Below are 25,866 nucleotides of genomic sequence, written 5' to 3'. Positions count from 1 at the left end.
CTGTCTTGAGAGCAATGCTCGAGATATTACTCCCAAGCAAGTCAAGACGAGGAAATGGCAGGGATCAATTCGATTGCCAGCATGGTCTACGAGATATATTGTAACAATGTAGAAGGAGAGGAATGCTAGATTAAGCTCGTCCAAGAAGTGGTGGCTATGCAGGCCGTTGAAGGGTTACTAAGGAGGAGTTGAGGCTGCAACCTCGAGGCTGAGGACAGACTTGTCTAATGTAGCTTGCATCAGTTCACCATGGAGGGGAACCCATCTAAAAGATATATTCTTTCCTGTTTGGAAATGAGAAAGATTTGTTAAGCAGGTTAATGGATCAAGTCTCGTCAGAATAATAAATTGAATTTAATTCAAATTTTGATTTTATTAAAACTCTTTTAGTCAAGATTTGATGTTCATAATTTTTTTCCATTTTGATTCAATGAATCAGATTAAGGAATGCATGTTTTTATAGAGAAAAACAATTTTTAATAGGAAACAATCTATTAAGAATAATCCAATTAGACTGAAATTCATGATATGGCATGCTTGATTTTTTTCATATATTTTTATTATTTTCATAAATTTTGAAAGAGCTAGAGCTCTCTCTCTTCTATCCATTTAATAAGTATAAATATAAAAAATATTTATTTTCATATTTTATAAATAAAATAATATATTTTTAGATTGAAATTTTGTTTCCAGGGAACTTAAAAGTTAAAATTTAAAAATGTTATTTTATTTAAAACAAAATACAAATAGAAATAATGATTGTTATTCATGTCATTAACGATCTATTATAATAAAAAAATAGTGAGAAATAATAGGAAATAATTGTTATTATATTTTTATGTTATTTATAATTTATATTTATCATGATAATGTAATGACAGATGGTCGAAACTATTATAATGGCCGTTAGAATGATTATAATGCAGTTATTTGAGACCATCCAGCGTAGGGAAGATCTATAGCGACGGGACAACTAGATTTGGTGCAGGGCACTTTGCGCCGTTGTCATGGAATTGCTTGTTTGACTTGGAGACAGGTTTTGTTCGAGGGCTGGAGAAAGATGCCAAGGACACACCATCTGCCGTCCATGGCATTAGTGACCTTTTTTCGGTAGGAATGGTACTATTGGTGGTTTGGCGCTCGTTTTCTTTGGAGAAATTAGTTCAAATTATTAGGGCAAAAATATGTAGTTTGACCACTATACTCTTTTGGTATGATTAGGTAATCCTTTATCCATGGCCTGGTGAGGCTAAAAATTAACATATTTTTTTGGTAGAACAAATATATTATATAAATATGGTATAAATACATTCACTAGAATCGAAGAATTGGAGTTTTTAGAGTTGAGAAGAAACAATCCAGATGGAGTCCCACAAGGTTCTCCTAATGTGATTAGCCACATAGAAGGCCATCGAGTCTGCCACACTATTCAATTTTCTGTAGACATGTTGTCTCGAAATAGTCCAAAAGAGCTACCATCCTCCATATGTCTTGTACTTAGAAGTAAGAATTGCTAATATCAGCTTCAAGATAAGACAACTGAGTAGCCGCAGATCTTGAATCACCCTCCAAAATAATGTGGGTTGCTCTTAGCATCATGATAGCACAGAAAAACTCTTCTCATGCTCCGCGCATCTTCGTAAATTAGTGTCCAATATTTGAAAACCACTAGCCGCTTCAAGCGAACAACTATAAATCATATAATGAATCTGGCCAGCACAAGCTCCATTATCAAGAAATTAACAAAAAAAGGGCTACCCAATTTCTGCCCAACAGACACCAACGCCGACCAGACGTGTCCTCAGTTCAACCTAGAATCAACCCGACCTCAGACTTCGCCAAAAGCTCCTCGAACCTCGGATATTCGCCGACGCGCCCCGGCCAAGTTCGAGGCACCCTCCTCATTCGCCGATGCGCCCCGACCAAGTTCGGAGCGCATTTCTTATTCGCCGACACGCCCCGGCCAAGTTCGTGGTGCCCTCATTATTTGCCAATGCGCTCCCAACCGAGCTTGGGGCGCCCTTTCCAATTACACACCCCGACCCCTAAGCTTGGGGCACCTCGCCGAGCACACCTCGGCACCTGTCAAGCCGATCTCGCCAAATGCATGATACGACCTCTCAGTGAGTTCGGCCTTGCCGACGGCAGCACCCATATGCGTGCTCACGTCCTCCTACGTAACCGTACATAGCGACGTCACTATGCCACGCTTTGCTAGTTGGCCCTCGGCAGTCCAAGGACAGCGCCATGCTACTTCGACCATATCCTGCTACGACAGTCAACTCCTCACCGTTCTCAGAAACGGACTCCACCGCATGCCACAAGCAACTCTGACTGCGCGTCACTCCTCCTCATGATGGAAATAGGCCATGCCTCTGCTACTATAGTACCCCTACCGAGACTATAAAAACTCCTGATAGATAATATTGAAGGAACTTTTGGGTGGACCTACTAAACTCCCCTCTAACTTGATCATCGGAGGGTCCTCACAGGAAACACCGGTGAGGTTTTGTGCAGGTACCCCTGTCCGTCGCGGGAGGAGGCTCTCCTTGTCGTCAACCGCACTTCGGCAGCTCCTCCGACTTTTCCGGCATGGTCCCTCTCAAGCCAGATTTGAACCACAACAAGGACAAATAAACATAAGTCATCTCATTGTAATTAAAGAGGAGCAAATCCAGTGTATGTCGTGAAAGGTGCAATACATTTGTTACTTTTCAATTTCCAAAAAAAAAAAAAAGCACAATATCATGAGCAAAGGAGAGATGCAAATTTAAAATTTACTGGGTTAACAAATTCAAATGACAATTCTAAACAATAATGATAAATTGAGAGACGACCTCCAAGAACAATGGGAGCCCATATTTATTTGAAAAACAAAAAAAAGAAATCAACCACCAATCTCTTAATCTCATGGTATACGCTCACATACTAGCAACTTGGACGTTCTAGCTACAATCCCACGGTGATCCATTTTTAACATAATTGAGAAAAAGAGAGAAAATTTAAAACTAGCAAGAGTGTTTGACTTGTAAATTGCAGAAAAGCCATAATATTCCCTAGAAAATTTTTGCATATAACCAATGGAAGCATTTGTCTATTAAAATGACCTAGCAACTAAATCATTTTTTGTATGCAAAGGATGCATGTGAGCTTGCGTACTATTATTGCTAGAACGAACTTTCAACTTTGTCATCTGTCCTTTCTTTTTAAATAAAAATAGTTTATATCCACTACAATTTCATGCTTTTAAAGAAAGAGATACATAGATTTATCTCAACATATCATTCTAACATGTGAATTGTGAGGAGAGTAGCTATTTATAATATAAAACCAATTTTGGATATTTAAGATTGATATTCACTACAGCAAGGAAATACTTGTTTTAAAGTTTTGTTTGCATTACTCCTTCTAACAGAAACTTGACAATACAAAATAGCTCAACTAAGAATAGTATGGAATAGTTTGTCACGGAAGCCTGATCAAGCTAGCCTCTACTCGGGCGAGCGTGTGCAGAAAAAAATCCAAAATAATTTAAGCCTGAAGGCTAGGATCGATTATGGCTTGATCAAGCATAGAACCAAGCCAACACAAACCACTCGGGTAGTAGAATCCCCTGGCCACCCAAGTGAAGCCTCCGTTTATTACTACCCAAGGAAGAGCCATACCGACAGGTCTCTGCATGCATCCATTTCCCCTGATATCTCAACATCACCACTCTTCCTGTAAGCCATGGCGTTTTCTGGCAATCATACAATGGAACCATCCAACCAATCCCATTCACGTCCTCTTTTTTATACAAGCCTCCCGGCAGCATCATCCAGATTCAAGCGTATGGGAGAAAACAGGAGCCCGCTTCGCAGGTCGGCAATCAAAGGCTATCCACATCTTCCCATGAATGGCTTTGCTAGGTTAGGTAATGAAGCCGCCCATGGACATGGATAAAGAGAATCAATTCTGTTTCTCAACCCGTCATTGCATGAGTCTGTTTCGGAATCTCACCCAGAATTTAAACTGAATTTCTAATTATGATCCAAAACCTGTTAGTCATTCACAATTTCAAGAACTGAAGATAGACCTCTGACTTGTCCCCATCTCAACATGAACCCACACAACCATCTTGTTTCTGGTTCAACCTGTAAAGCAGATTATAAACAACCCGGATTCAATTTTAAATCACAAATATATTTCATTTCTGTAGCCTGTCAAATCCTGAACAGGTCCCAACCAGTTGCCACTGCAAGATGACGGCCAGTCGTTTTTCGAAATAATCGATATCTTATATTGCCATGAAGCATGCATGTTACTATCATTTTTTATATGGGTGAAATGTCACATTTGAATGGGCTGCCAATTCAAATTAAATCAGCATACAGATAAATAAAATTTATGTAAAATACAGTTTCTCAAAGGTTTACATGCCAGCAACTCTGGATGGAAGCTCCAGTTCCACTTCAGAATCTCCCTCAGACCTGTCGAGGGTCGTCTGCAACAAAATAGCAAGCAAAGATGAAGAGTTTAATATTGGAGAGTAACAATCAAAGATGAAGAGATTAATGATGGAGAGGTTTTGTAGATGACAAACATAAGAAGATAAACCATTATGAATGTCCTTGATATTATGAAACTACTGAGCCTCATTAGCAGTGTGGAAGGGAAATCACACCACCTTTATACGAACTTGAATGGATCTTCTAGCTGTCAACTATGATATCCCAATCAAGCAGCCTTTCGCATAACAACGAACAAATAAGCTAGCCTTCAAAGGAAATTCAATGACTAAAGACTAGACTAGAGTACCATATTATTTGTGCAACTCAGTTGCACAATTCCAAGGATGTCGCATTGGAGTTAATTTTATTCTACATGTTGAATTAAACGTAAAGCGCCATTTCAGAACTACAATACCAAACCACAGCACTGGTCAGTCCAATTAAAGAGCCCCTACATCAAGTTGCCATGGCCCAGCATCCCATCAAAACTTCAGATTCAACTGGCTATAAGAACATTACAGTGAACAACCAACAGGAATATGATTTAAGTTATAATCTAATAAGTGCACATATTTTAAGACATGGACACTTTTAAAAAGCTTCCTGTCATTTAGTGGGACTAGCAAGCATGTCTGTCAGTTATACTAATTGGTGAATAGGGAGGGGTCACACCTATGGATGTTGGGACACTGCAATTTGAGCCTTATATTTAAAGAAAAAGAAAAAAGAAAGGATATTTCTCGGTCATTGTGGATGTCAATTGATCACCAACACATAAGGTATAAGTTCCATGTGCAAGAATACACGGTCGAAAAACAATGCAGAATGTGATAAACATGTTCCTCTGGTACAGTTAGCATTATCCAAAGAAAAAGTAATGTATGTATGATAGAGTTACTGGAACATACTTCTTCTTTCAGATTTTGTTGAGAAAGATAGTGCTCCAATGCTCCTTCACCACAAAGAATTTTAGCTCCACATCCACGTGAGTCTATAGATCCAACAGATTCCTCATCAACCACTACAGCATCTATTTTCTCTTTCCCTGTTCTTTTGTCAGGAATCTACGAAGATGACAAAATTTTGACATATTGGTAACAGTGAAGAGAAGTAAACATTAAATATTAATAAAAAAGAGAATCAACCAAATTCTCTGTTGGTTCATATTGGGCATATCTGCATTAGAACACTAATGAAGAAGATAGTTCCCACAGAAAATGGACACCTTTGTAAGTTGTGACGGAACATACCAAAATTTCACAAATCATTATCGAGGAGCTATATGAATCACATTATTTGCAAGTCTATACAAGATGCCGCAATAGGAAAAAATAAGACATTGAATGTTCCTTCTGCCCTTTTATATATGTAAGTAGATCATAGTACTCCATATATGGTTAATGTTTCAGCACTGAGGAAAGGGTGCATGATTATCATAGAAAGCTATGTTGTTGGATGTGTTGTTTGTGGACTTTTTAAGGGTCATTCATTATTTTTCCCTTCAGATCTGTAAAAGTCATTTTACATGTTAATGCAAGCAAAAAATATTACAAGAACAAAGAAACATAAAAAGAGGTACAAGACATTGAAATAAAGATATCAGAGAGGAGACTGCACCTCATACATTGCTTCTGTCAATATATTCTCCAATATTGATCTCAAACCTCGAGCCCCAGTATTTTTATCCATTGCTTTCTTTGCAATTAGCCGCAAAGCCTTTTCTGTAAAATGCAGCTTAACCTGGAGAACAGGAAAGGGTATCTTAGCTCTTCAGAGACGTCATGCCGAAAAAGAGGAAGGGCTACTAGCAGCACGTTATCAGCTTGAATATTTGACACAAAAAATGAAAGATCTGAAACTTACATCATTCATTTGAAACAACTTTATGTATTGTTTTCCGAGGGCATTTTTTGGTTTGGTAAGAACCTAAGACAGAAATTGTAAGAAACCAGTGGTTAGAAGTTAGTCAAAAGAGCTTATCCACTCGTATTCATTTGTGGCTTGAGATATTATGATACACAGAAGCATGATTATGAAGACAATCAACAGCATCTATTGTAGCTGCAGAAAAGAATTTTATCAAGCATAAAACAGATATTCAAAAAATGCAACATAATTTTTATCCTTTTACCTGAGCAAAAAGTAATAAACCAGTAACATCATGTGCATAGGAACAAGGAATGATGTTGCACAAAATGAAGATTACCTCAACAAGTTGATTCTCATTCAGAGCAGACAAACTAACAAGTATCGGAAATCTTCCAACAAATTCTGGTATCAGACCATATGCAATGAGATCACCACTATCGACCTGAACAAAATATTTTTTTTTTCTCATTGAACTTAGCCTGAAATATTTCTAAATAAGCACTAAATCAGGATGTTCCTGAGGGATGTGATCCTTCAACCTATACTGTATTGCACTTACTGATTCTAACAAGGAGGATACCACTGCAGCATTTGTCACACTGCCAGTCTGCATGTTTGCACGTACTGGTGCTCTGAAGCCAATGGAAGAATCATGTCGCCTGGCATGAGATAGAACCATTTTTTTGACTTTCCGGACTTCACAAAGGTCCCAAGGACAATGAATTTAAGCATATAAATCTATATTTCGCAATAGCTATATAACCTTTCTGAGATAGTTTTTTCTAAGCCGACAAAGGCACCTCCACAAACGAAGAGGATATCTTTAGTATCAATCTGCAAAATGACAAGAATTAATAATAAAAGCATCATATATAGACAGTAAATGACAATAAAATTTACAAAGCCTGATGCAAAAGCATTTACTTGTTCCATGAATGCTGAATGCGGCAAAATATCAAACTGGAACATCAAGGATCAAGATCTAGAATGGTTGTTGCAAGCTACAAAGTGTATTTCTCTGATGGGAACAATAATTTTGGTACAACTTCCAGATTCGATCTTCCAAAAAATTTAATGCACGAACAACTACCTAACAATCACATAAAAAATTGCAGTAGTAGGTTTCTTTTTTTCCCTCACCATAATTCTATTGCAAAACGAACCAAACCATTTACACTGACTTGTTCTGTTTTCTTCATGGATCATCAAATGAATGAAAACTCTACCAACTAAGATCTGCCGTACCAACAGTACCGTACTAGTAAGGTACTAGTATAGTACCAAGGTTCAGTTCAGTATATCAGCCAAACTATTCCGAACCAATCCAAACTAAGCAGAACCGCCCCGTACCACCCTGTTTCGGGCAGTACCTTGACTAGGAGTGAGAAAAAATGTTGGAAGCCTATCTCAGTAGGGGATATATACTATATCGTACTAAACCGATAATGCATCAGTGTGGTTCTGGGTACCAGTTTGCAGACCTTGATACTACCTTTATCTATCACACATGAAAATAAAAATCTACATATCGTAGCTGCTTATGGAATTGACCTTCTCATCTTTGTTTATATAAAGCAAGGTTTATGTCATAAAATTTGCAAAATTGTACAAAGCAAATTTCAATGCAATATTCTTTTTCTCTATCGAACACGAGACTGATCTTTGAAATTTCACCCAATTATTGTACCGGACTTCAACCATGAGGTGTCTGGATGACCAAGCTTTGCAGATTGAACACGGATGAAACACCTAGCTCTAGTGGTTATTAGACAGAGACAGAGAGACAAACAAATAGAGAGAGAAAGAAAGAGGAAGCTCGTTTTATGCGCACGTGCGTGCATGTGAAGCTGGGATGGAGGGTAGCATAGGTAGAAAGTTCAATTCTCAATCTTAGGTCTATCATAATAATTTATTTGTTAACAAGTGTCAATTTGTTTTGGTTCTCCCAGTCAAGGATTGATTAGCTACAGTGATGAGTGTTCTCTCTTCTGTAATTCTCCCTTGCATTTACACAAAAGAAAATTGATTTTTAGTTAAAGGGCTTGAACAAAATGAGCGAAATCTAAGCAATTGTGCTTAGATGAATCAAATTATTGTAACAGAAGATTTACTTTATGATGAAGTAACTTTATGAAGTTATTGGCTTCAACAATTACAAATAGTCTAAAGTCAAAATTGCTACATTATCTCCAATAAAATAAGCAAACGATATCCATTTATGAGAAGCATTACTTGAATGTGGATCTGTTTCTGTAATTTTACATTTTAGCTGCAATATTAGCTGCAGTAGTTAAGTTGCATATGGCATTGAAGTTGAATATGGCATTTAAGTTGAATATGGCATTTAAGCTGCAGTAGTTAAGTTGAACGGGCAACCGGGATGATTTGCACTATCGGTTCGAAACCGTTCGAAACGATACGGCCAAAGCTGTCGCCAACCGGCATGCTCTCTAATACCGATTCGGCAAACCATGGTTATATATAAGTTTACACTGCACTCACCACCTTTGAACAGTATGCATGGGTGCTAACCAGCTATCTGAACCAACTCAACCACATTCCAAGACATTGAGAAGTACATGCATTCATTTTGAAGCCCATCAAGGCATCAACTCCCCTAAAGATCTCAGTAGACAAAATAGATCTTGATAAGGACAACAAACTAAATATTTGATTGCTAACAAAGACAGCAATTGTGCAATAAGAACTCTTAAGTAACAAGGCATTCAAATTCAACTCAACAAAGAGGCATATCGAGCATGAATTGGGAGGAACAAAAACTTATTTAATTGTTTATCAGCACAAGGATGATATTTCATATCTTTATAAGTTTTTGACATTGAATAAAAAAATACCTGAATACTATCACCTCTTGGATGCTTCCGAGCTCCTTTCTCAGGCACATTAACAACCTAGTTTAAGAGACAAAATTAAAATCCAAAAGGAAGGAAAATATACCTTAAAGGCTTAAACTATTGTAGCCCCACACCAGAAATATTGAACATTATAGATAATTTTGTATCATGCTAGATACCGCACTTGTAAGTGAACCGAACAAAAAGAGAAGGATGAAGAAAGAAGTCCAGATCTATCAACTAGGCTGAAAAGATAACAAGAGCACACTTGTAGATTGCTAGTGAAGCCAGCATAACACCCTGGTAGTTGAGTTTAATTTCCAACTCGAACTCAATACCCATGCCTACAGTGGCTACCGAAGTTTAGGATTCTTAATGCTCCGTAAATCCCTCATAATTCCTGCAATCAATAAGACTATGATTTAAGTCTGATGCTGTTTAGGAGAGCAAGAATCCAAACGATAGGGAGCTTAATGATATTATATGAACCAAATTCTTGTTGTTAACGAAGTGTCTGAATTAGTTTTAGAAAAGACAGTGTTAAGAAACCTATAAAATGATGTTACTTTCATGCTTTGTTTACTCTTCAAAGGATAAGATAGGTTGAAACTCATGACTTCGAATTTGAAAAATGTCCTCCGTCATTTCATGCTTCTGATGTTATGGTGAAAATAAAAGGTCTTCTTAAGGAAAGAACTAGAGCTTATCTCCTTCCAAAATATCCAAAATATAGGAAAATATTAAATTTGCTGGTGATTTTCTCCATATCCTGCACCAGTAAGTCGTCATTTTGTCATTCAATCATTGTCGAACCACGACTTGTCCAGTCAGAATGAAGTTCCCCATGCATTCATTCGACAACCTGATTTGTAGGGCGACCTTATACAGATTTCCTCTAAATATTCAAAACTAGAGAATAGACCCCCATGAAATCTCCAATAAAATATTAAATCCTGTAATGTAATCTATATTCAACTAAGAGAATAGATCAAACTCCCTTAAATACCACTTCTATTCCACCACTGCTTTCTTGAATCAAAAGAAAAACATTACATTTATATATCACATTTACAATCACACAAAAATTGATGGAGAAAATAATCAAAAATATCTTCCTGGATCTTATTCTCAAACAAAAGGAAATGCAAGGAGGATCTCAGTCAATGTGGATGTAAATCTCACTGCATATGAACTAAACCTTTACATGAGATTAACAAACATTTTCATATAGCTAGTCTTGGACCAAGCCCTTTGAAACCAGAAGGGCATTCACATTCCATATCACCACTAAAAATGCTGGCCTTCTTTTGAAATAAATTTTAATGCTTGGAAAGATTGTAACCTAGAAGCAACCCTTTGCCAAAGCTCACAAAATCAATGTTAAGTAGCCCATCCAAAGCTGACTAATATTCATGATCAGAATATTAAGGTCACACTTCAATGTAGTTCAACAGAAGTGTTCAAGAACTTATAATTTATGAACCAAAATGATCATCTGTTCGGTATGTAGTAAACCCAGTTTAGCTGACTCTGCCAGGGCGTTCAAGATAACACATCATGAATTGACACCACTGGTCTTTGGTGCCCTTTGTGGCCAGAAAATTTCTGGTAGAATAGAAGGCAAACTGCAAACATCGTTCTATTAGCAAAGCTTGTGTTTACACCAAATCAGACAAGGTACTGGTAATTCAGCATAGAATCAATTTTTTTATGTTTGCAAATACCATACAAGAAATGGTTGAAACTATAATCCTATTTGTACCCCATTTGATAAGACCTAAGCTGAAAGTGACAAAGTGGATACTAATGACAGTGTTGTGTTTGTTTCCATTTTAGGTCAACAGTATTGGTGTAATGGACATGAAAGAGAATGGATGACTGTGATCTCCCTAATGATCACAGATTTTCTCTATTATGTATGTGATTCATAAACAGATAACTTTTGCTATTCTCTATTATGTATATGATTCATAAACAGATAACTTTTGCTGGGCGGAGGAAGCTGTGTTGGTGGAAGGAGAGGATAGAAATGACCTGATAGCCACCAGCCTGTGAGGACTTACATAAAGAGTTCTAAATCCAGCCTCATTGGCTAGGGCTGTCAAAAGAGAGTTGTTTGTGAGTAGCTCTTGTTCAGATCAAATTTGGTGTGCTTAAATAGTAAATGAACCAATCTAAAGCTAGCTTGTCAGGTTCAAGCTCTGTTTAATTATGTTCAAAGTAGGAACAAATCAATAATCAATATATGATATTTGTTATAAACTATATTTATATCATAATTACTAAAACTTATGTGATTTGCTTATAAAAGAATGTACTCCAATCCTCATATTGAGATATAATGGTGGAAATTAGCTCAAGGAATACATATGAAAGCGTTGAGGGACCTTAGGTTCCCACTAGATCTCCTAAATGGGCTGTTTTGAGCAAAGTTTAACTGCAAAATGAGCTGCCCTTGAGTTAGGCTTGACTCGCTCGAGCTCTGCTCTTTTACCCTCTAAGCATGGCTGGCTTCAGATGTTTTCTAATTATATTTGCAGTAAGATGGTCTATCTTCAATTAGTGATGCCTTGTAGGAGCTCTACTGTTGTTTATGATTCAGTTTTCAGGTAAGCTAGACATTTTCTTTAGATAACTATGTCCAATTTATGCATATGAGTTATCAATTTGGAGCTGACTAAAATTACCTTTACTTTTGTTTTATGAGTTCATCTTGTTAAATCAATATGACACCTGAAATTGAAGCAAATTCTAAGCAAAAGATGAGGTCAGAACTCAGCAATAAGCAGAAATAGTAGTTGAAAAGAACCAAGAAATCCTGACGTCCTAGTAGGTAATCTTGGCATCCAAATTTAATTTCCTGAATCCCTGGTCTTTGAGAAGTTCTAATAATTAGAACCAAAGATTTGCCCACTTTAAAATCCTTTTAATTACTTGTTTCTCAAGTAGCAGTGTGGTTGAGGCAGCACCACAGAACTTGCAAATGTAGAGATCATAAACCATGCAGGTAGGGGTGAAACCCTAACATCAGATCAAAAGAATGTTTTTATCGACAAGAACAATTTTGCTTCTATTTTCAGAGTCTTGTATAATCAGTAATACATGAAAAATTCAGTAAATCAACTTTTGAGAAGATCGTAAGCGAAAGATTGCAACATGTGCATTCAAATAAGTGTTCAGATGCTCACTGTTCCTTCAAGCATTTTCAATAATGCCTGTTGAACACCTTCGCCAGACACATCCCTGCTAATATTGAGGCTCTCAGCCTGCCCAAGTTAAAAGTTAAGTTCTTTAGTGCAAAGAAAACACATGGAATAATTGTAACATGCATTTCAACTAGATTAACAGAAACCTTCTTGGTGATCTTATCAACTTCATCAATGTAGACAATGCCCTGCTGTGCAGCCGCTGCATTGAAGTCAGCAGCCTGACATAACAACAAGTCAGATTGGTAATGCATAATCTATAGATTAAAAGATCTAGTGGTTGTTTTGAAAATGTCTGCTGGCACATTCATTGCATAGTCTGCCTAGTTGACATGAACTAAACCATCAACTAATGAACCCCCCGAGCTAAAAAGAAAAAAGAAAAAAGGAAAATAGAGCTTGAGTTATGTAAATTCAGGGTATACAAACCTAGTCTGAAAGCAATGAAGAACATATAACCAAGTGAATCCAAATTAAAGAATTAGATTTGCCAAGTCTTGAGCAAGTAGCCACAAGGCGCCTACCGGAAAAAAATCTACCCTTGCATTTCTTGCATATTATAGTAAACTCTACCTACCTAGCTGAAGCACATCACAAGAAAGATTATTATGCTTCTTTGCTCGAGGTTACTCTGAAATATTTCCATGTTCAAGTACTATATGATTTACCCAGGAATAAGAGCGCTCTAGTGGGGCAAACACCCTTTTCCCCATTATGAACAAAAACTCAGAGGTTCAAGTACTTAAATGTATTGTTTACATCTACTAGCTGAAGTTGCAGAGTCTCTACTAGTACAATTGATACATTTGGAAACTGTGGAAAAACTGGAAATAGCAGTTAAATAAGGGGCGTGAAGCTAGAGCAAGATGTAGAAATGAAATATATTGGACAGCAATGGATTTGCTGCCCAGAGCTAACGACACAAATAAATGATCTAACAATACGATGAAGGGCACAATCCTTAGAATGCAATTCAGGAAAAAAAAATCACCACCAAGCCAATACATCTATACCCCCTCCCCTATCCTCAACAAAGAAAAAAGAAAAAAAAAAAGAGGATTTCTAACATGCATATCCCAATACAACTCAGCACAATATTCGAAAGGACATTGTATGACAGTTGTCTCAAACATCAACCTATGTCCTAAAACCCCAGGCAGCAAGGACGCCATAATTGACTTTTGTTAAGTTATGCAGTTTGAGTGCAAATAAAGTAACATACATCAAGCTTGAAATAGCAATATTTCTCAATGATCAGAGAGTTGTTGCCGGTCAGATCAGCAAACGTGCAAACAAAACTCAACAAGTACAGTAATATAAATGAAAGTATCAGTTATAAGCAAATTCACCAGTAAAGAATCAATCGCATGATTAAAGGAAAAAAGTAAAGGATTTATATTAAAGATGCTTTCGCATGATAGGCTTGACAAGTACCACTAGAAGCTTGTATAATACAGATTCCACATCTTCGCCAACATATCCTGCCTGCACATAGCAATATATCAGTCATTCAAACAGCTGATTGAGCAAGTTTAGCTGTGAGAACAGAACAAAATCTAGAACATCCATTTCTACAACAAAATGTTTCATGTTTTACAAGTAATAATTGAGAGAACATCTTGCATAGGAAAGACATTGGATAAAGCAATAAGAATTCTAATGCCAAACTTCATGCCAAAATTCAGTTATATTGACAAAGTGATGCATGACTGGAATATCATAAGATACAAGATTCCCACTTATCCTATATTCACATCAAATTTTTCCTAAAGATTATTACAATCCAGAATAAACAAGTACATCCAAAATCAATGAAGGAAAAAAGGATGCAACATGTCGAAAAGATAGTCATTATTTTTTTAGCATTTGTATTAATTATGCTGTAAAAAATTGTTCCATAATAAACACCTGATTTCCTGCAAGAAAGACAGAAGAGGGTGCAAAACGATGTTATCTACAAAGACAAACTGACGGTCAAATAAAGTCAGAATAACAATTATTGAAGCCAAGGAAACACAAGAATAGCATATCCATATAAGTGTTTTCATTAGTTCTGTCATAGTGCTAAATGACAATAGAAATATGGTATCAGACTCTTATATGATATGGAAAATTACCTGAGTGAGAGTAGTTGCGTCAGCTATTACAAAAGGTACATTCACAAATCGAGCCAATGTTTTTGCTAGTAATGTTTTCCCTGTCTTTGAAGAAATGTCACAAGGATATAAGTGAAAAACAAGCATACAGGACTGCGACAAGTATGTCTCTCATTATTCTCTCAAAATCAGAGAAGTGAATACAGCATAAAACAACTTCAACTTATGTCTTTACATATTTACACCTTTTCAAATAATGCAATATCATTGTAAGACAATATACAGATTTGATACATTAAAAAAACTAATTGTGTAAGAAACCAGAGATAGGTTACCAGTGAGAATTAGTCTAGTAATAGTTCCGTGAATGTTGTTCATGTACAACATTACCTCAATGTCATTTCCATGGAACAGAATAATGCAGGCTAAGAGGCAATGCAACCCCCCCCCCCCCCCCCCACACGAAAAACAAAAAAAGAAAAAAAAAAATCATATACAAACCGAGGATCCAATATGTCAGATTTTCAAGTGAGGAAATGGAAGGTCTCGGCAGTTATCCAATAAGGAGATTCTTGGTGCATTTAGTAATAGAGTGATTGAAGATAAGCTCCGATTTATCCCATTCTGTTTCTTAATATCCATTTACCAATTAACAGGAAATAAATTTGGTGTCCCTATATTATAACTGGATCTGAAATTAATCAAAATCTAGGTAGAGACTGGCTCTTCTCAGTGGTTTGGCTTCATCTCTACGTTATACAAAAAGGAAGAACAGATTGCGAGTGTCATAGACTGAAAACAATCTTGGTCCTTGAATAGATATAAAGTTACTTCCAATTTTCTGTGGATGAGAGGAACAAACAATTGGGAGACTGGTCGAGAGTTAATCCAAGCGAAATCATATTTTGCATTTCTGATTGAAAATAAATCTTGACAAAATCAAAAGCTTTTCAGGATGAAGAAAATAAGTGAGAAAGAGAAACAACAACGTTTGCAGTAGATGGACCATGATACTCCAAGTCTCCAGCATGCAATATAAATCTTTGATCCTAATGGAGTTTCATTATTAGAGCATGTTAAGGCTCATTCTAATTCCAATTCACGAGGCTAAGATTAGATTGAAACAAAATTGGTTTTCTGGTTTATAGAATAAAACAGATTGTTCAATATATTTACATTTAAGGGTAGTGTTAGTTGAAGCCAAAATGCAGAGGAAGTAATTCCCAACTCTATACTTAAAAGATTCAAATGTTTATCCTAGTAATAAACATTCAAACATGGCTAGCAATATGAGGTGATCTGATCCAAAAGCCAGACAAGGACAACCTAAGGTGTCAAAGGATTTTGATAGATTAGCTAACTGTAACATAGTTAGCATGGTCATTAGCATACCAACTCAAATAAATACTAAAACATGATAACACAACAGCAGATTTAGACACCTGAGCCTGTTGGACCCATTAAAAGAATGTTGCTTTTCTCAAGTTCCACCATATCAGAGTCAGTTGTACTAGCTTCATTTTCGTTGGAATTATCCATGGACCTAAGATTCAGCATGATGAAGATAATTCAATCATAAAAGGCCCAAGAAATCGATTCACAATCTACCAAACAGATAAGAAAAACCAAGATCATGTTCCTGCAATACAAAATGTACTAAGAATGGTGAGAATCTAACCCTTCTGATAAGGACTCGTAGTAGATCCTCTTATAATGATTGTATACTGCAACAGAGAGTACCTGCAGGGAACAATTATGGTCATATAATTTTTATTAAAAGTTCACTCATGCATGACACAACTTCAATGTAATAAATAATGACCAGGTGACTTTATGTTTCATGTTTGGGGATCCATGATCATTAACAAATTTAATGCAATAAATGACATAACGATCCAAAGAAAAGCAATCGGTCTTCCCAAGTACAAGACAGGGCAAAAGCCAGGAAGGGAAATTCTTCCAAATTCACGGTAATGCCGACCCTTGTCTGTGACTGTGACCTTTGTCTGCCTCTCAGGACTAGGACAGGAATAAAAGATCTAAAATACAAACATCCAGTCATGAAGCCCATCAAAAGTCCATTAAACATCAGATTAAATTCGTCTGGAGGAGTTCATAACGATCAATTTTAAATTTTCGTCCAAGAATTCTAGCGACTAGTGCAGAAATTATAATAGAAAAACATGAAACACAAAATAACACATAAAACATCAAATTAAATTGCTCAAGAGTCTGAAGGAGCTGCACAATGATCGATTTTAGATTTTTTTATACAAGAACACTACCTCTATCAAAATATTCGAAAAATTTTACCTTCTTTGCGTGCTCCTGCCCGATCACAAACTTGTCGAGACCTCGGCAGATCTCCTTGGGGGTCGGGAACTTGTTCCCAAGACTGGAACCGCCCCAATACGCCTCCTTCGAGCCAGACCCGCCGCCACCGCCTCCAGCCCCGGAGCCCCCTCCCCCTCCACCTCCTCCTCCAACCTTAATTAAATTAATCCGGCCCAGGCTCGCCGAGTGGACGGAGGCCCCGGAATCCCCGGGCTGCTGCCAGATCTCAGGGGGCTCCCCGGTGGACCGCCCGGTGGTCTCCGGCCAGGGCGCGGCACGGACGAGGGCGCCCCGGTCGATGAGGTGGCCCTGGAGGGAGACCAGCTCAAGGGGGCGGAAGAACCGGGGGGCCCGGGCCCAGAAGTCGTCCCACCGCCGACGATACTTCCTATGTACATCGGAGATCCTGCCAACGTGCATCCTGCGGGAGGAGACGTACACCGAATGGACGGCCGCCGTCGCCGCCGCCCCGACGGTCCTCGATCTCACGGCCGCAGACATCGAGGGAGAGAGAGAAGGGAGGGAAACAAGAAAAGGATGAAAATTTCATCGGCGATTCGAGCCAATGGGTTTTATTTCACCAGTTCCTTATTGATTACGGTTTCATATCTGTCGAGCGAAAAAATTAATTTCTATCCTATAATTCTAGGTTATTTAATTTTTAATTCCTGGACTCCGCACCCAGATCCAGATAAACCGTGTGCTTATCTAATCTAACATCTCTAATATATATATATATATACACATATATATATATATATAAAATTTTAAAAAATAAATAAAGTTTTTATTTAACATGTTTCTTGAGCAAAATATAATAGTATTGTTGGCCTGAAAATTCTTCCACTAGAAGTGTCGGATGGCATGATCATCGCTCAGCAGACTCCTCCGTGTGCATACCACTAGCACCGGAGAGCCGTAAAAAAAGACTAGGACGAAGGAGGGCCGGTGGCGCATTACTGCATTCATGAAAAATGCTTTGAGACTACCCAATCATTCCCACCTTGCCGCCGAGACTATTTGCAACAATGCCAAACAACCTATTTGGATACATTAAACAGTCATAAGGTAGTATTCTCAAAGACTATTCTCCTGTAGCAGGGAGAGCATTCAAGGAAATCTATAATTTCTTTGGCGATCTTCTCAAAGATTACAAACATGCTGTAATTTTTTTTCCCATCACAACAGCATTCTAATGAGTTGCTGGAGGATTTCGGAAATGTGAATGAAAAATGGCAGAGATAATCTTGACTCACTAAACATGACTTAGCTATTAATAGGGAAACAGCGTTCCCGTTTAATGTAACGGGCATTATGCCTTAATGTAAAATTCATGCCATACGATGGTACATAACTTTCATTTCTCTCATCCTCAAACACAAAAAGATGGTGACCAACAAGACAGTTAATCACTATCTTCTGGACCAGTCCCCACTCTTTCCTCCGGTCTTACGTTCCAGATGAATTTCGGTGATAGAAATGTCCTTCGAAGCAGCTTTGCACATGTCGTATACTGTGAGGCCAGCAACAGCCACCGCCGTCATTGCTTCCATCTCCACACCTGTCTTCCCTGTTGTTGCAGCTTCCCCTTCTATCTCCACACTGAAGTCTTTCTCATTAAGTGCAAGATCAACACGAATATGGGTAAGGCTGATGTTGTGGCACAATGGGATGAGGCTGCTTGTCTGCTTTGCTCCATTAATTCCAGCAATCTTTGCCACATTCAGCACATCTCCTTTTGCTACCTGGTTAGAAGCAACCAAATGAAATGCCTTTTGGCCTAGAAGAACTTTGCAAGCAGCCACAGCGACTCTTTTGCTATCTTCTTTTGAGGAAACATCCACCATCCTGGCCTGCCCACTACCATCAACATGACTGAGACCTTGATGGCTTTCACCAGATCCGGTGGGAATGAAATGAGACTCTTGAGAAGCACTTGAACTGAAACCATCTGGAGGTTCACCAAAGATTGATTTCATTTCCTGAATATGCGAATGCAGTTGAGAATGTCACAAGAATCTGGTAGTAAATCCAGTAAGATGATAGAAGGACATAAATGTGCATATATGTGGTTAGTAGCCAAACTGAACCAAGTAAGTTTTATAATTCAAACTAATTCATCAATTGATCTAAAAACATTGCTATTTTTGTGTAACCAATCAATGATAATGTTTTATCAATAAGCAAGGTCTCCTGTCCTAATGTGAGAACACGACGAGACTAAAATCATCATATTTAACACTGTCATTGGCTCTGTACTAGACTACTGTGAGAGTTTAGTTCATTTGTTCTTCAAATACTTAGATGGTTATATTTGTTAATTAGCTATTACTTGATTACAGTCTTAAATTGCTTAGAACATGCACGCTTGGAGAAGAGAATTGTTACCCTATACACATGGGATGAGTTTTTGACAGATAGAATAGCCATAGAGATGTGCACCCACTAAATAATAGGTATAAAAAGAAATTACTGCAAATCTTATATTTTTACAAATCTAATGTAATGAAAACTATCGCAAACATCAAAAGAGATCCAAGGGAGAACTTGTAAAGTAACAAGGCATGTATGCACACATAAGAAAAAAAAGAAAAGAAAAAAGAAAGATAGCCAGTGACTTTTCATCGATAATGTGCTAAAATGTAAAGAATTCTAATATATCAATGGATGTAGCAGTCATTCACAAGCAAAATGCTAGATTGCATGTGATATTAGACGTTACTAGGTGATGATCATTTCTCTTGGACAGTGGATCACTCAGAGAATAGTCAGTCATGAGAAGTTAAATAGAGTGCAGCGTTGATAATTGAATAAGCATGCCAAGTACTGAGGCACAAAAACATGCTAACAGGGGTTTTTAAACTTGAAGAAGCACATAAGAAAGCATAATAACCAACCCCACCCCCCCCACCCTAATGCTTAAAAAAGCAATTTCCCTAGTAAGATGGATATTGCATGCAGCAAGAGATGAGAATAACATGAACTCACAGAAGCAGTTAGGTCCCTCAAAACAGATGCAGGGCTCTTAAGAACCAGCTACTCTAGGACAAGGGATGCCAGTTGCCACTATGTGCTAATGGTAGGGCAACCAAGGTGTATGCAAGAAACTAAAAAGGTATTGGGCCTACGACTCTTTCACAATCTTGGAAAATGAAGAAAACTATCACAAATAAGGTAAAATAGTAGTTTAAGAGGAGCAACGGGGAAACTTCGCCATAATGGTAGTGGAGTACATGATGGCTTTCATTTAGTGGAATCCACGAGCAGGTCTCATACACTAAAATCAAAGGAATAGCTTCCAAACCAGGAGCAACAACCTAGAAAGGGAAAAGGATATGTTATTACAGTGGGTTAAAAGGTTAAAATAATTCTCAAATGAGATTTGAATGGGGATATTGCTGGCTATTGTTTAGGACACTGAAGATGGAGGATTAACAAATTATTGTCCATGACCCATAAATATGATAAATGGATGATCAAGATCAGGCCTACAAATCTAAAATTCCACAAGGAAATAGGGAGAAAGAAGAGAGGTTTAAGGAGGCCCAACAGAGCAACAAGTGGCTAAACAAGAAGGACGCAATTTAATCAAGTTTTATAATGTTGGGATCAGCCAGAAATAGGGGTTGCTAGAGAGGAAAAGAACTGCTGCCCTCATGGGAGGCTTCACTCACCTTGATAATCATCGAAAAGGTATAATTGTTCCTTGGTAGCAGCTGGAGGGTGAGACATAAAAGAAAAGGGAAAAAACAGGTGAACTAGTCACCCGACTAAAATTTTCCATAGGAGACCCTCAAAGTCCAGCATCCTTCTAGCAATCTAAGAAGGATTTAAAGATCTGTATAAATGCAATAAGAAGTTTCAACATTCAACAGCCTTTGTTGCAACCATTGGCATCAAGCTCAGGCAATAGACAGGAATATTCTCACAGCAAAGATCCAATCCATCACGTACGAATGGTCAAGTCTCATAAGTCTTTGAAGCTTTGCATTGGAGTTGTATCAGTGCTTATAAGGCTATAATACAGTTGTAGGACTTCCATCCATTGAACTTGAGACCATAATAGGTGTATATGCATGAATATAATATGCACAACTACCTGTGTACACTCTTGCATAGGAAATCATAGGGAGTATATATCAATATATAGCTAATTGAACATGTATGTGTCATAATAGACATACAAAGTTGTAAAGCTATCACATATTGTGGTTCCTAGACACTTGCATCTGGGACTACAAAACCGTATTGGATACATATCTAAGTCGTATATATATATATATATATATATATATATATGACACTTGGATACTTATTAAGTTATGTGGTTGCCTCTTTTAAAAATTAGCGGATGGTTTAGCTCTTCCAACAACAAGTTAGACCCTCCATTTTCATGTTAGAAGTAAGTACTCATTCTTTCTAATAATTGGCCAAGGATGTCGGCATTGGAATAACTTTGCCAAATATTATCTTATATTTTGAAGTTAATTGGAAAGTTTGAACAAACAAATTTTTCTTAATATTTCTTTTTAATGTCTAAACAAATACAATATATAATTTAGTTAAATTATAAATTATCTTATGTATCCCAATCTTCTTTTTCCCTCTTGCCAAGTCAAAAACTTAGATACATGTCCAAATCTGATTCTCAAATCCATGTCTGCGCAACTATGATCATATAACTATCTCTAATAGGTCAAAATGTACGATCATATAAAGGGTCTAGGATTCTCGTCAGGAAAAAAAAATATAGAGGGTCTATAATGCAAGACTGTAAGTAGAAAAAAAAACAGCTGGGTTGAATTTGTGATATATAACAATAAGGCTAGAAATGAATATGGTTACTAGAGATACAGTTTTCTGCTACAACAAAAATGATAATCTGCAGACTTATGTCATCTCTCATCTAACTGTCAGGGATCATCTACAAGATAGCAGCTTGTCTGGCCGCAAGTCTCTTTAGAGAAACATCTTTAGAATATTGCATCTCTACCTTGTACCCAATGAATATGGTTACTTGAGATATAGTTTTCTGCTACAACAAAAACGCTAATCTGCATACTTTTGTCATCTCTCATCTAACTGCTGGGGATCATCTACAAGAGAGCAGCTTGTCTAGCTGCAAGTCTCTTTAGAGAATCATCTTTAGTTCTTCACAATACTGCATCCCTACCTTGTACCTGTCATATAATGCCTCACAATGGTCTTCCAGAGTATAAATACTAATTGCTTTTGCCTAAATATCAGCACTGGCCAGCACCAATATTATCGCTAGTACTAAGTGATTGCAGGAATGCTTCGACAAAGTTCCCAGAACTCATCCACAATCAAATACAACATGACAAAAATACATACATACATGAAACTCCTTATAAATTACATGTATAATGTGAAACTGGATACCGGATTCTATCATCATTGAGATATGGGAGAGGAAAGATCATGCTTCGATTTTTTCCGACAGGAAAGCAGAATCCAAATATGATATCACAAATTTGACATTAATGATCAAGACATCTTAAGACGATAAAAATTAATTCAATGGACAAGTACAATATTCACACAAATGAAAAAATAACGAGATTTACCTTATTGAGCTCGGATATTGCAAGATCATAACTACTATTACTGATGAAGCGTCTCCCTAGAGAATGATGGACTCTCAGTTGCCTAAGCAGCATCGATGGCAGAGAAAAAAATTACCCAATTGGACAATCTAAGTAAAATTAGATGCTGCAAGAAGAATACTCAACTAAGTCGCACAAATACTCGAAACGGCAATAACAAAATCTATCTAGCTTCCAACAATGCTCTATTAGATTTAGAGAGAGAGAGAGAGAGAGAGAGAGAGAGAGAGATCGCTCTCCGCCAAATTGGGTGGACGGAATCCTGCCGAACACCGGGGGAGACCAAAACGAGGCCGGCCTTGCCGGAGGATCTGGGAAGCGGAACGGGTGGGAGGGAAGGGTTTGGACTTTGGACTGATGCGGGGATGGGGGACGATGGCTTTTTCTAGATCGCAGGCACCTGCGAAACCCCCAAGCATCGCACAACCCTAACGACGGAGATACGATGGCTCAGATCCAACCTGATTGATGCGGACCCTAACCCGATCCCCTAGTTTATCTCATTCTGGGTTCGTGTTCATTACCTTTATAAGGTGGCGATGGATTGAGGTTAATCGGTTTAGGGATTTTACTTAACAGACATGGGTTAATCGGTTGAGGTTGTCGTTTAAATGATAAATATTTTTCTTAGGAATGCAAAAAGAAAAGAAAAAAAAAAATTGATATTTCCACTGCAACATCCTTGCTCCCATCACAAAATAGTCTTGGGGAAGGAATTAGTTGATGACTAGATTGTTTATATCTGCAATATCACCAGAATTCTAGTGGAAAAATTTTAATGAATTGAAATTTTATACTTGATCTAGAATATTTGAAGTGTGTGTTGTTCATAATTGATTTATAAGCTTGCTACTAAGCCATTATGTAGCACATCCATCTATTATTTTTTGATTCCTAAATTTTATCTCTAGAAACCAATTACTTTGGATATTTTCGGTGATGTCTTCATGTGATAGTTTTCCTCCATATCCATTTTTAATAATCAAAACATAAAATGGGAGTTTGATGGGTATCTCCGACAAAAAAAAAGTTAATGTATTGTTTGATTACACCGTATTGACAATCAAAATATTGTCAACCCAAGCTCCACCGAGCCTGAATTTGATCAATTTCAATATCCATGCCTATTTTGCATGTGATTAGCCTTCACTGGCACTCTTTTTTATAATGTGAATTAATTTTTTTCTATACAACCTGATAGCACACTTCTTTCTTTTTATGAGGCTCTTATCATAGTTTCCCTCTATTAAAAGGACTAGATTGTGGAACTTGCACTACATTATAGAGAGTCTTCATTAGGAACTTGTAACTTGGGCTCAGTACTTGTATATTTGTTAAACAAGTGTAATTTGTCAGTAGTATCTATTTTGTCCAACATGATCCTTTAATTGGTACTTGAGCTAAATTGGTGAGAAAGTTTAATTCAGAACATAGCAAAAAATATAAATTATGCTCACATATACACACGTCGAGATTAAGACTCGCCCCAGATCGAATGCATGCAACATGATTAAGCCCAAATTGCAAATAAGTAGAGAGATGTTATGTATTATATGATATTTCAATTATAATTCACAATTTTTAAAAAAATCATGTTTTCAATTAAATATTTATATGTTCTAGATAAAGATTATAAAACCCAACTATAAGGTGAGAATGAAGCTTAGCTAAAAGTAGATATGAAATCCATACAAATCATTGCCATGAGTTTCATGCAGAATAAATAATCTTAGCATGACTCATTTTAATTACAATACGACCGAAGCTGCCTATCTTGTGTGAGCTTATCTTGATCATGCCAGAAGAAGAAGGAGATCATAGATCAATAATCTAAGCCTTTTGCTACTTCAAAATTTATTCAAACATGTGATTTCTCATGTAAGGATTTTGTAAGAAAAATGCTTCCTCCTTTTCATCGTGCAAATTATTTCTTTTATAGATGTAATATAGTTTTTCAAAATTTGAACAAAAATACTCCTAGCCCTTCCATATTGAATTTTCTTGCCCCGCCATATTGGCATGGTGAAAATTAACCCAAGTTTTCAACATCTCTTTATAAATTTTGAACAGGCTTACATAACTTTGTAAGAGAGATTAAAACAAACCTTATATGATAACTAGTTTATAAAATGATTGATAACAAATATGTAGATAAATAACTAATAATACAACTTATTGTAGCTTAATAAATAAAGAGATTATAAAGCTCGTATTCACAATTTTGTACGAAATCTAAGTAAGTTTTTTTACTATATTAATGATTAGCTATTCATAACTTTATGCAAATTCTTTAAAGAACTTGTACAATATGAGTCAACATTGTGGGTCGTTGAGCTAGTGTGGAAGGACGATCCTAGCCCTTTGAAAACCTGACAAAAAATTTTTGTTACCTTTTACACAAGTTATTAAGAACAACGTTTATATAAAGAACAAAGTTCAAGAACATAGTGTAAAATTCATCACTACCAAACATATAGAATAAACAATTAATATTATAACTTGATCAAGGGTAATTCTGTCCTAGTATTAAAAATTCATATCAAATCTATAAAAATATAAAAAAGAAGATGCTGAATCTTCGTTACTTCGTATTGATAAAACAATTATATTTTTCTTCTGAAATCCTCTTCTGGTATTTCAATTTTTGAAAATTTTGGAATTGTGCTTTATCTCCTGACTTTGTTAAGAGTTGCTGAAATTCCAATTTGGATCCACCATCAGCTTTGCCTCTACATTACATTACAATTGCTCGACGTCTCTGGCGTCCTTTGCGGTAAGACTTTTCCTTGGTACGTTGAGAAGTACGAGACCCTTGCGTAAAGGAAATATGAGATGCGTGATAGATTCTTGGAAAAATCCTGCGATTGCTGTGAAGGCAGCAATTGGCATGGTTCAGCTTTCCAAACTCCCGCAATTTCCGTACGGCATCCCTACGACCGCGAGACCGTGTCTTTTTTTTTTTTTTTTTTTTTTTTTTTTTTTTTTTTTTTTTTTTTTTTTTTGGAACTTGCTCAGCGGTCCATTTATTGACCGAACTTTAACATTAAATTCCTGTTGACCGGTTGTTTAACAACCGGTCCATATATATTTCAATATTGCTTTATGGGACAAAAATGCCCCCGCCTCTCCCATTCCCACCGAAGAATGAGAAGAAAAAGGCAGCCGCCAGCCACGGCCCGCCCCCTCCCGCGCCTGCCGCTGGCCCCAGCCCGCCCCCTCCCGCGCTTGCCGTCGGCCACAGCCCGCCCCCTCCCGCACCCGCTGCCCCCTTCCGCGCCGCCGGGAATACCTCCGCCCCCACGGTGGGGAGGTGCCGAAGAAGAGGAGCCGCTGCCCCCCCCCGGTGGCCCCATCCTGCGGCCGCCACCGTCCGACCCCCTTCCGTAGCT

At 37.4% G+C, this 25,866-nt stretch overlaps 2 protein-coding genes across 3 annotated transcripts; both read right to left on the bottom strand.

The window, feature by feature from the left end:
• Nucleotides 1–4,255: 4,255 nt before the first annotated feature.
• LOC103719949 (CLP protease regulatory subunit CLPX1, mitochondrial-like) lies at nucleotides 4,256–17,571 on the bottom strand. The gene is made up of 15 exons (XM_039130214.3): nucleotides 16,830–17,571; nucleotides 16,195–16,256; nucleotides 15,959–16,059; nucleotides 14,538–14,617; nucleotides 13,855–13,905; nucleotides 12,567–12,641; nucleotides 12,403–12,480; nucleotides 9,215–9,271; nucleotides 7,123–7,193; nucleotides 6,919–7,018; nucleotides 6,697–6,801; nucleotides 6,354–6,416; nucleotides 6,108–6,230; nucleotides 5,399–5,554; nucleotides 4,256–4,483 (listed from the first exon to the last, which is right to left on the bottom strand). Exons 1-15 carry the CDS (start codon nucleotides 17,349–17,351, stop codon nucleotides 4,412–4,414), a joined length of 1,716 nt encoding a protein of 571 aa, XP_038986142.3. The 5' UTR covers nucleotides 17,352–17,571; the 3' UTR covers nucleotides 4,256–4,411.
• Nucleotides 17,572–18,097: 526 nt separating this feature from the next.
• LOC103720031 (cyclic pyranopterin monophosphate synthase) lies at nucleotides 18,098–22,979 on the bottom strand. Of its 2 annotated transcripts, XM_017841081.5 has the most exons (3): nucleotides 22,604–22,742; nucleotides 22,439–22,520; nucleotides 18,098–18,832 (listed from the first exon to the last, which is right to left on the bottom strand). In XM_017841081.5, the coding sequence occupies exon 3, from the start codon at nucleotides 18,827–18,829 to the stop codon at nucleotides 18,263–18,265; it is 567 nt and encodes a 188-aa protein (XP_017696570.1). In that variant the 5' UTR covers nucleotides 18,830–18,832; nucleotides 22,439–22,520; nucleotides 22,604–22,742; the 3' UTR covers nucleotides 18,098–18,262. The 2 variants fall into 2 exon arrangements, with proteins under 2 accessions (XP_017696570.1, XP_088565387.1); XM_088709261.2 differs by having other exon boundaries at nucleotides 22,439–22,979.
• Nucleotides 22,980–25,866: the final 2,887 nt, after the last annotated feature.

Source organism: Phoenix dactylifera, chromosome 12, assembly GCF_051530095.1.
Source record: "Phoenix dactylifera cultivar Ajwa chromosome 12, Ajwa_hap1_PhDact_Kaust_v1.1, whole genome shotgun sequence".
In the NCBI taxonomy this organism is placed as follows: Eukaryota; Viridiplantae; Streptophyta; class Magnoliopsida; order Arecales; family Arecaceae; genus Phoenix; species Phoenix dactylifera.
Note: the sequence above shows the minus strand (reverse complement) of the source record. Positions and strands in the feature narration are given on the sequence as shown.